This window comes from Prionailurus bengalensis, chromosome D4 (assembly GCF_016509475.1).
Source record: "Prionailurus bengalensis isolate Pbe53 chromosome D4, Fcat_Pben_1.1_paternal_pri, whole genome shotgun sequence".
NCBI lineage: Eukaryota > Metazoa > Chordata > Mammalia > Carnivora > Felidae > Prionailurus > Prionailurus bengalensis.
In genome coordinates, this window is record NC_057359.1 from 62,792,721 (window position 1) to 62,804,744 (window position 12,024).

The 12,024-nt window shown below is 39.7% G+C and overlaps 1 protein-coding gene across 2 annotated transcripts in view; it reads left to right on the forward strand.

The window, feature by feature from the left end:
- Nucleotides 1–12,024, forward strand: part of TMEFF1 (transmembrane protein with EGF like and two follistatin like domains 1) — an 81,051-nt gene that overhangs the window by 66,684 nt on the left and 2,343 nt on the right. For both annotated transcript variants that reach the window (XM_043566994.1, XM_043566995.1), the window contains exons 8-9: nucleotides 130–253; nucleotides 9,541–9,699. In XM_043566994.1, coding sequence (XP_043422929.1) covers nucleotides 130–253; nucleotides 9,541–9,699 — 283 coding nt within the window. The remainder of the gene's footprint in view (nucleotides 1–129; nucleotides 254–9,540; nucleotides 9,700–12,024) is intronic.

The window sequence follows — 12,024 nt, forward strand, 5'->3', positions numbered from 1 at the left end:
TCCAGCCCCCTATCTGATAATTTTCTTTTCCAAATTACCAGCCAATTTATTTGTTGTTAGAATCTTTGAAAAGTCCATATTTTTCAATTGCTTTTCACTGTTTATTGCCCTGGTTTATGTTCTTTTAAGATGCTAGTGATCAAAGAGAAGATGTTTATATTGGAAACCACATGCCTTGCCCTGAAAACCTCAATGGTTACTGCATCCATGGGAAATGTGAATTCATCTATTCCACTCAGAAGGCTTCTTGTAGGTAAGTCAGCATCTCCAGATCAGAGGTGAGGAACTTTTTCCTGCAGTCACTGCTCTATAGAAAGTTATAGTGAAATATAGATTAAATATTACCAAAAAGTATTATTTATTTGCAGTTGAGTCAAAAATAAATTAGCAGTATCATTTGGAAAAAGCTGACATGTATAATATGCAAAACCAAAAACAGATGTCATATTAGGATTTTAAGATTATGGGCTTAACATTTTTAATATGATATCCATTTTTTATATAAGAAATAAATATGCCATATTTCAGCACTATTTTGGTTTTCAGGCAATCTGTCACAAGGTGATTTAGGGACTAAAGAATGTGTTAAGAACAGAGAATTCGTAACTCAAAAACATATACTGAAATAGATTTCTAAAAATAAGGGAATGGGGATGTAGAACCAGGTGTGAAGAGAGAAGTAGAAATGGGAAAGGTGTAAATCTTCTACTGTCTGAAGCAGGAGAGGTTATGAAACTTGTTCAAGGTCAGCAGCAGCAAAACTAGATCTCGGATTTCCTGACACTCAGCCTAATGATCGTGATGCGTTTTGCTGTTCTGTGTCTGTTTACCAGTAACACTTCTTGCTGGTGCTGGGAGCTCATCCTCTATCTCAGACTGGTCTGGTTAGCCAGGGTACAGTATTTCCTTAGAGAAGGGGAGATTGCTGTCATTCTGCACGTTCCTGCCTCTTGCAGTTTGGCCAGAGTCCTTTTTTTCCTTTCTTAGTCAAAACAGCAAAAGATGGAGAAATACTACACTTTTCCTTTGTTCTGTCAGCCTGGTAGGCCAGTGAATCTTTCTCTCCAGAAAGTAAAAGAAAGCTGTTTGAAAGCAGGTATCCTGGTCCCTCTACCCTTAGCTCCCTTCTCCAGGCTCTCTTTTTCCTCTTCTCCTCCTGCTTTAAAAACAGAACAAAACACTATAAACTGTTAATGATTAAATAATTCTTTGTTAAGCTTTTGGCTTTTTCCTGTTTGAAAGTGCTATCGCTCCTTTCCCACCCCTCTTTCCTAAATGTTAAAAAAATACAGCTGTGCAAAGGGGAACAAGCCAGTTTAAAATTTTTTTGTCTTTATTTTTGAGAGAGGGTGGGGGAGGGGCACAGAGAGAGGGAGACACAGAATCCGTAGCAGGCTCCAGGCTCTGAGCTGTCAGCACAGAGCCTGACGCGGGGCTCAAACCCACAAGCTGTGAGATCATGACCTGAGCTGAAGTCGGACGCCCAACCAACTGAGCCACCCAGGCGCCCCAACAAGCCAGTTTTAAAACAAAATCATTCAATGGATTCCTCCTATTTGTCCCAAGTGGCATACATAATCTTGATAGAAATTCAGATTATGTTGTTCTTAGGATAGGGCATCTTTCAAGATATCTAAAAGTGAGGGATGAGAGAGGACGGTGTCCTGATAATCAAGTGATACCAGGTCACTTTGCAGTATTTACTGTGAGTAATTGACAGTGAGAGGATTCAGTGGTATAGTGGTTAAAGGCTTTGGAAGCAGGTACGCCAGACTGGCCAGTTACTGACTGTGCTCTTCTGAAGTTACTTAAATTTCTAAGCCTCATTTTCTCATTTCAAAAATTAAAATAATAATGGTACCTATCTCCTAAAACTTACTAAATTTAAATTTAAATTGTTGCTAAAATTAAATGAGATAATATATGCAAAGTGCTTAGCACAATACCTGGTACTTAGTATGTATTTAATCAATAGGAGTTGACATTATTAGATTATAATTGCCTTTAGGTTTGAGACTGTTTTGCTAAACCTGTCTTTCCATTGCCTCGCAGGGGGCCTATTCCAGTAGCTACTTAGGTAACTTTAAAAAAATGTTTATTCATTTATTTTGAGAGAGAGAGAGAGAGAGGGAGAGAGAGAGGAGGAGGAGGGGCGGGCAGAGAGAGAAGGAGAGAATCCCAAGCAGGCCCTGCACTGTCAACGCAGAGCCCCATGTAGGGCTCAAACTCATGAACTGTGAGATCATGACCTGAGCCGAAACCAAGAGTCGGACGCTTAACCAACTGAGCCACCCAGGTGCCCCAGTTAACTATCTTTTGAATGCCATGTGATGATGATCAACTCCACCTTCTTCTCCAGACCAGAGTTGTTTCTTAAATGCCAGAGAATCTCTTTTCTGCATACGTATAATCCTAAAAAGCAGCAGATCTTTTTCTTTTGTCTAAGCATTTACAAAGTCTATAAGAATCAGGCCATAATATCACATGCACTTCAACTAATAGGTGGGTATGTTTGGGTAACAGTAAGCAGGCAGGGGTGAACAATCGCTAGCCACAGTCCTATTATTAGGCTAAAATCTTTTAGTATTATCCCACCGTTAATTTGTTTGTTTGTTTATTACTTACTTTGTACCAAATTCTGCCTGCCCCTGGTGTCTCAAATTCAGGTATGACAGGGATCCAGGCATCTTGCCTTCCAAAAAACCTACCGTCTATAGGTTCCAAAAACCCTAATGTCTGGTTGAAGACAATAATAATAAACAATTAAAATATAATATGAAAAATGCTGCCACACAGAGATAGATATACTCAAGATGATTTGGGACTTCAGACAAGGCACTTCACCTTGATGAGGATGAGGGACATTGTGGGAAGAGGGGCAGGTCTTTCAGGAACATTTGTGTCACTCCAGGAATTTGCCCTTTATTTTAAAGGATGCTTGAGAAGCCACTGAAGGATTTAAGTTAAGGAAGTTATGATCAGATCTGAAAGCGGCAGGTTTTGTGGAAAATGGATCAGGAGACTGAATGTTAGGAGACTGTGCATTAGTAAGATATTAGAGCCTGAACTAAGTAAAGGAGTTGTAGTGACACTGAGATCAGCAGATGAATTGCAGAGAGAAGATAAGGTAGTTCAACCCCTAGGTTTTGGTGACCAGTTGTTTGAAGATGGAATGTGGGAGTTGGTGGAGGGTGGTGGGAAGGAAGAGTCAAGAGAGTCTCCCGGGTTTCTGGGTAAGGCAGAAGTGAGTGGGGACAGGGAACGGGAAGACGGAGGAGGTTTGGGTGGAAATGATATATTCAGTGTAATATGCTTGGTCTCAGGTGCCTGTGGGGGATCCACCTATGGAAGTCTAGCAGGCTGATGGATGTATGTTGGTTTGAGAACTCAGGAGACAGATGCAGGTTGGAGGCATACGTTTGGGAATCGTTCTACTCTAGCATATCCCTTGTAGTTCCTACCCAGCCCTGCTTCTGTTCCTCTAGGCCTCCGGTTTGCCCATCCTTTCACCTTTTTTCCGTGTCCCTAGCCCCTTGAATGTCTTCATCCCCTCCTTATCCAGCTTAAATTCATGGTCAGTCATGGTCGTCCCTCTCTTGTTTCATCATACTCACTTGACAAAACTATAATCCTGGTTCATTCCTTCCTGCCTAACGTGTACCTATACAGCTATTCTGTATACCCATCCAGCTGAACATGACTGTTGATGAAAAGCACACCACCAGGCTAATGCATCTCACCGATGTTTGTACTCAAAATGGGCCCTACGAGCTGCCAGGTTGTCTTTCTGAGCTTCAGTCCATTCATCCTCCTCTTGTCCCAGATGCTGGCTTTCTGTTGTCACCCTTCTCTTCAGATTGTCCATACCTCCTTCTCCTCCTTAGCTGATCATCTTGTTTCTGAGTTCACTGAGAACATTGAAGCATTATGAGGAGGACTCTCACAGATTTTTCACCCGCACCAACCAGAAATTCTCCCTGCTTTTCTGTGTTTCATATGTTCTTGTATAGATATGTTTATATATATATATATATATATATATATATATATATATAATTTAAATATATTTTCATTTCTTCTGTCTTTGAAAAAAATTCTCACTCTCTCATCAGCTGCTGTCCCATTTATTTCCTTTGTAGAAGAACGCAAAAGAGTTGTCTGTGCTCTCTCTCCAGCTTCTCACTTCCTGTATCTCATGAACCCACCCCAATGAGCTTTTGCTCCAACACTTCCCTGAGGCTGTTCTTGTTGCTAAATTCAGTGATCAATTCTTAGTCTTAAATTACTTTTGAACAGTCAGTAGCATTTGACTCCTGTGCAATATGCATAATAATACACTTGGCTTTAGGGATTGCATTCTCTCTCTCTTTTCTGCTGCCTCACTGGCCATTTCTTTACATCTTCTTGGCTGGTTCACCTTTTGCTCCTGACCTCTCATTGTTGGAATGTCCAAGGGTCCAGTCCTGGTCCTCTTCCTTAGTGATGCCACCCAGCCTTAGAGCTTTCCATGACATATGCTGATGACTCCTACTTTGCATAAATCCCAGACCCCTCTCCTCAACTTGAGACTCATAGATCCCTCTCCCTCCTTGATATTTTCCTGTGGATGTCTTGACTCCTCCATTTCAATAGAATCTAAGCCTATCTCCTGATCTGCCTTCCCTCCTCTAAACCTGTTCCATCTGCTGCCTTCTTCATCTTAGTTGATGGCAACTCCATGTTTTCCTTTGCTCAGAGAAAACACCTCTGATACACCTTCGAGTTCTCTCGTAATCCATACCCAGTCAGTTGAGAAATCCTGTTACCTCTGTTTCAGAATATGTCCAGAATTGGAGTTCTTCTCCCCATTGCCACTGCTATTCCTGGTTCAGATCACCGTTTCTTCTCTCTGGCATTATTGCAACAGCCTCCCTGTATCCTACAGTCCATATTCAACTTAGAAGCCAGATAGAGACTTTTCTTTTTTTTTTTTTTAATGTTTATTTTTGAGAGGGCGAGGGAGAGAGTGAGCATGCTTGCAAGTTGGGGAGGGGCAGAGAGAGGGAGATAGAAGATCCAAAGTAGGCTCTGTGCTGACAGCAGAGAGCCTGATGTGGGGCTTGAACTCATGAAACATGAGTTGGCTGTTCATGACCTGAGCTGAAGTTGGGCACTTAACTAACTGAGCCACCCTTGCACCCCGAGATGGAGACTTAAATGAAAGTTCATGTCATTTCTCTGCTAAAACCCTCCCAGTGGCTCCTCTATCTCATCGAGTGCAGAAACCCTACACAATTGACCCCTTCACCTCTCTGTCTTAATTCTCTGTATCCCTTCTGCTTGCCCACTCCACTCCAGCCATGCTTGCTATTCTTGGACATGGCCATGTGCTAATAATGCTCCCTCCTCAGGGACTTTGCACTGACTCTTCCTTCATCTGATATGTTCTCCTTCCTGTTGTCCACATGGCAGATTCCCTCACCTCCTTCACATCCTCACTTACATGTCAGCTTCTTAGTGAAGCCTACCCTGACCATCTTGTTTAAAGTTGCAACCCTCTCTTCCTGACCTATAATTTCCTTTAACTAACTCTTTTCTTTCTCTTCGTGTAGTGCATATCACCTTCTAACATAACCATTTAATTCATGTTTATTGACCCTCCCTCCTCCAGCTAGCCGTTAACCAGACCAGCAATCTTTATTTGTTTTGCTCACTGATGTATCCCAAATATCCACAGTACTTGACACATGTCAGATGTTTAGTAAATGGACAAATGGAAGAATCAGCACATGAGGGCATGGTAGTGAACGAGATTACTATGGACGTGTGTAGGATGAAAGAATGGAGAGTGTAGAAGACCAAATGCCTGGATCTGCCTTTAATCAAAAACAGAAGAAGTAGTAATAACCTAGAAGTTATTATCCAGATATTTGGAGAGTGTAACCCAAAAGTCAGTTGCAGAAAATAATATCCAAGGAGGATTGCCTGAATGATATATGGCCTATACATTCTTTTTGATACTCTGATTTTAATCTTTGGATTAAGCTAAACTGTCGGAGAGCTGCATATCTAGGACACTGTTATAGCTCCCTATGGACCTGTTTTTATTTTACTGAGCTTTGACTTTTTGCCATTAGCTTACCACAAAAGACATTATTTTAAAAATCCTATAAGATTTCATTATATTGTTGAATTTATTACAACTATATTATTGAGGATGATGTTCTCTGCATCAAAAAGTGCCCTCTTTAAATCAGGACCAATGAGGTAAAATCCCCTTGAATCTAATATTAGTAGTAACTGTGGTTCTTTTGAGCAACTGGTTTGATTTTATTTTATGAGAGATTGCATTTTATGTTAATAATCTTACCATTTTTTCCCACTTATTCTTTTTTTTAAACCAGTGATTTTTAGTATTTAGTATTTTTTTTTCACAGTTTTGTAGTACCACAATCAATTTTAGAACGTTTCATCGCCCCCAGAAGAAACTCTGTGTTCTTTAGCTGTTACTCTCAAATCGCCCTGCCCACCGCCCTTAGTCTTAGACAATCACTGGTCTGTTTTGTCTCTATAGATATACCTGTTTTGGACATTTCATTTAAGTGGGCTTGTATAACGTGGTCTTCTGTGTCTGGTTTCTTTCACTTAGCATAATGTTTTCAAGGCTTATCCATGTTGTAGCATATGTCAGTACTTTGCTCCTTATAATACCACATTTTGAATCTGCTTACCAAATGATGAATATTTGGATTGTTCCCACTTTTTGGCTATTAATGAATAATGCTGCCCTGAATAATTGTTGGCAGGTTTTTGTGTGGACTTGTGTTAATTTCAGTTGGGTAAGTGTCCAGGAGTGGAATTGCTAGGCCAAATGGTAACTCTTGTGTTTAACTTTTGAGGAACTGCCAGGCTGTTTTCAAAAGTGGCTTTGCCATTTTTCATTCCCTACAGCATCTTCATCAACAGTTATTATCTGACTTTTTGATTCTGGCCATTCCAGTGGGTATGAAGTGATCTCTTATTGTTGTTTTGATTTGCATTTCTGTGATGACTAATGATATTGGTATCGTTTCATGTGCTTATTTGCCATTTGTTTATCTTGTTTGGAAAAATGTCTATTCAGATCTTTTTGCCCATTTTGTAATTTTTTTTTCTTTTGGTTGGAGTTTGTAATAGTTTTTTAAATATATTCTAGATACAAGTCTCTTATCAAAAATATAATTTGCAAAAATATTCTCTTCTTTTGGTTATCTTTTTACTTTCTTGATAGTGCCTTTAAACACAAAAGGTTTTAAATTTTTTTTTTTTTTCAACATTTATTTATTTTTGGGACAGAGAGAGACAGAGCATGAACGGGGGAGGGGCAGAGAGAGAGGGAGACACAGAATCGGAAACAGGCTCCAGGCTCCGAGCCATCAGCCCAGAGCCTGACGCGGGGCTCAAACTCAGGGACTGCGAGATCGTGACCTGGCTGAAGTCGGACGCTTAACCGACTGCGCCACCCAGGCGCCCCAAGTTTTAATTTTGATTTAATCCAGTTTAACTTTTTTGTTGTTGTTTATGCTTTTAGTATCATATCTAAGGAAATCTTTGCCTAATCCAGATCATGAAGGTTCACTTTTTTTTCTAAGAGTTTTATAGTTTTAGCTGTTACCTTTAATGTTTATTTTTTGAGAGAAAGAGAGAGAGAGAAAGAGAGAAAGACAGAGTGTGAGTTGGGGAGGGGCAGAGAGAAAAGGAGACACAGAATCTGAAGTAGGCTCCAGGCTCTGAGCTGTCAGCATAGAGCCTGATGCGGGCCTGGAACTCCCTGACTGCAAGATCATGACCTGAGCCTAAGTCCGACGACTGACTGAGCCACCCAGGCACCCCTATAGTTTTAGCTGTTACCTTTAGATCTGTGATCCATTTTGAATTATTTTTTGTGTATGTTGTAAAGAAGAGGTTCAACTTCATTCTTTTGCATGTGGACATCTAGTCGCAGCAGCTTTGTTGAAGAGGTTATTTTTTCTTATTGAATTGTCTTAGCACCCTTGTCAAAGATCAGTTGGACCATAGATGTATGGGCGTATTTCAGGGCTCTCAGGTTCTATTCCATGATCTATAAATCTGCCTTACTACTTTGTTTTTTTTTGTTTGTTTGTTTTTGTTTTGTCTGCTAGTAGACTTAGACCCAGTGTGAAATTTTCTGATAGGTGTGTAGGAACCTCAGGGATGGGAGGAGTGGACTCACATCACCCCTGGCTTCCTATTTCCCTATTCCTATTTCTTCTTATTCTTTATGTGTGCTCTATTAAAAACTCTTTTTTTCTAATGAAGTGTGGGATGTTAGTAACTCGACTATCCTCACACTTCAGAGGTTTTATTAATCAGTTCTAACTGAAGGCTGGCTAATTTATACATTTTACTTCTGTCAGCTACAAAGTGTGAAATTTGTTAAATATCTTAAATGTTTCCCCCTGTCAAATTATTATTATCAGCTGATGTTGCCTTTTTATTTACTTGGAATTCAGATAATTTCTAAGATTAGCTTCTGTTTGGCTGCTTGACTCTGCTTTTGTCAATAACTTATTTTACTTTTCCCCCTGCATCTTAAATGATTATATTTATGTACACTAAAGTGTGTTGGATATAATATAAAAAGTGCAATTTTCAGAGAACTGTAAATGTTTATATCTATTTATTTAGTCATCCCATTTCCAAGTACCTAGCCTTTTGAATAACACTAAATATAGAAATGTGCACACTCACCAATATTTGTTACACCTAATTCATAGTTGTGAAAAATGGAAAATAGGGGTGCTTAGATGACTCAGTCAGTTAAGCATCCAACTCTTGGTATCAGCTCAGGTCATGATCTCAAGATCATGGGATTGAGTTCCTTATGGGGCTCCATGCAGAGCATGGAACCTGTTTGGGATTCTTTCTCTCTCTCTCTCTTTCTCTCTCTCCCCCCCCCCCTCAAAATAACTAAATAAACTTAAAAAAAAAAAAAAAGGAAATAGCTGGCATGTCTCTTAGACTGAGGAATAGATGTTAGCTATATGATAGCCAGTGAAGGTACTATTATGTACCTTTTTTTTTTTTGAGAGAGAGAGAGAGCATGTACTTGTTTGAGTGGGAGAGGGGCAGAGAGAGAGAGAGAGAGAGAGAGAGAAACCCAAGTGGGCTCCACACCCAGCGCAGAGCCTGACGTGGGGTTTAATCCCACGACTCTGAGGTCATGACCTGAGCTAAAGTCAAGAATTAGACTCTTAACTGACTGAACCACCAGGCGCCCCTTATGTATCTGTTTTTTTAAAGGAGGTATAATAAAGACCATTTAGCAACTGTAAAATTAATGTCCTATAATGATAGGTGAAAGATGCACTGTGAAATAGACATTGAGTAGCGTTTAAGGAAATACACAGATGGAAGTTTTGGGTTTTTTTTTCAGATAGTGGGAAAGTACCTGATTTGCTATTTTTGTATAAATTTATTATTCTTTTGTATGTTCTTCTAAAACCTAGAATTATTAGAATCTGTAATTCTCATAGGAATCTTTTTTCCTCCCCTTTTCAGATGTGAATCTGGTTACACTGGACAGCACTGTGAAAAGACGGACTTTAGTATTCTCTATGTTGTGCCAAGTAGGCAAAAGCTCACTCATGTTCTTATTGCAGCAATTATTGGAGCTGTACAGATTGCCATTATAGTAGCGATTGTCATGTGCATAACGAGGTAGGTAATGGCCTAAGAAATACCAACCTTAAATTAGAGTTGGATAGCTGTTAAAGTAAAGAAGAACCTTGAAGCACACTCAAAATGATAGGGGCTTTAAGTCTTCCTGTCTATTAGGAAAAAATTCTAGGATCAGTTCCTAAGATTTCTAAGTAGGTCTGACCTGTCCTTATCTTGCTTCCTTAGAGTATTGACAAGAACTCATTCTCAGGGTTACAGGTGTAGCTGGGCAGCTGGCAAAGGGAGCATGGATAATATTCAGTGGCATAAAGAACGTAGGGATCTTAGAACTGCATTCTGGAATGATGATTGTAGTAGCAGAATGGCCTGCACATGCACAGAAGGGCCTGCCCCAATTTTTAAGGCGCTGATGAACTGCAAGGTGTTTTTTGCCCTAAGGATATACTTTATCCATAGTAAATATAATAAGAAAGGAAGAAACCAGAGATCAAAGAAAGTGGCTTTTCTTCGTATATCATTGTCTTAACATTTCATTACTTCATTTTCTGGAACACAGTTATAAGTAATCTTTAAAATTCTCCATCATAACTAAAACCATTGGCATTTATCATAATTAAACTCAAAATTAAGGGACATTCTTGGATTGCAACAGGGAAAAAATGGGTATTTTCCAAACTTAGTGGAAATGTAGAAGTCAGAAATGAAGTGGACCCAAGAAAAGTCCAGCTAAATCCAGTTCATATTGTCTTTCTGCTTCCCAGTGTCCTGTTTTTTTTGTTGTTGTTGTTGTTGTTGTTTTTTGTCTTGCTTGGCTATTCCTGTCTCCTTTAAGATTTGGTTCAGAAGTCCCATAAACATCATTTCTGTACTTGTCTGCATTATTCTGGGCAGAGGATCGGAGCATATCAAGTACAGATATTGGCAGGCCATAATGGATTTATAGCTCTTCTATCCAAGGTCTGGATAGAAGCCAGACCTTCACTAGTCTCAGCCATCTGGAGCTGAAATGATAAATCTAGAAATGACAAAAAATGTTCTCTGAATAACAGGTATTTTTCATAAAATTCAAGTGCTAAAATCAGTGGACTTTATTCCACTGAACAGATGATCTGCCCTTAGGCAAGACTACTGAGTATAAAATTGGGCAGTAGGAAAAAAAAATGGGCAGTAGATTAAAATTGGGATAATAATATAAAAAGTGACAGCAGAAAGGGAAAATAGAAAAAAAAAAAAACCCACGTAACAGCAGAGCTGCCTGTGGCCATTTAATATCGGCTTAGAGGTTAAGTAGTTTGCCTGTGGTCATCCCACTGGTAAGTGGAAGTGCTGGATTTGGATTCAGTGCTGCCTGGTTTCCAAACCATTCCTCTTTCCACTGAACCATCAAGAGGAGGGTCTATGTTGAGTCACCTCAGGAAATACATTTGCCAAGTATGACCATTGCTTGCTAGCAAGGTTCAAACTTAATTTTGTTAGAGGGACAGGGCTTTTGAATAGAGTTGGGGGGAATGACTTGGTATGAATCATTTCTTCAGAGCATTAATCTGGGTGTCATCTGCAAAATTTCACTGGAGGAGAGAAAATATGAGGTCAGGGGAACTATTTAGGACGTTATTTGAGTAAAGCAGGAGCGGAGTAATGAATTGTTTGGAGGGTGAAAGAAAGAAGGTAAAGATGAGGGAAGCTTTTGAGGCCTGGTGACGATGTCATGTTTAAGAAGATCAAAGGATGTTAGAGTTAGCAGGAAGCAGCTTTGAGTCAATGCCTTCTATTCTAGAGAGGTGAGGAGACTGAAGGCTTAGATGGGGGAATACCTTACTCAAGATACTTAAGCCCTTTACAAATCCCAATCCAGCCTTTTATCTTGTTCTACACTTCTGTTTTCAGTGTGCTACAATCTTCAAAATTCTAATTCTACTAAATTAAAATTACCTGACAAGTAGTTTTCAAGTTTGTGCCCTCAAATTTATATCCCAAATCCATGTGCTGCCTTCACAGACTTTAGACATCACAGTGTTTTTATAACTGTGTTGCAGCCGTCTTTTGCTGCCCACTGTCTCCGTGACTGAAGGCTCATCTCATTGAATTTATCTTACATGTCTCCTCATTGAGGCCTGTCTTTTTATTGTGGTGTTGTCTCCCCTCAAATGTTTTGCTCTCTTGAATTTAGAATATTATAATTATGTACTTGGACTTAGCTCCACTGAATTTTTAAGGAGTGCCTCTCCCACACGGTCCATTATGGGACAGCTGTTCACTTATCCCATGGTGGCTGTTACATGTGAGGAATCTTCCATTAAAAGGATGTTCCCACTGACTCACTGAGCAAGACTGCATGAGTAAAATTTTCTTCTTTTATACTTG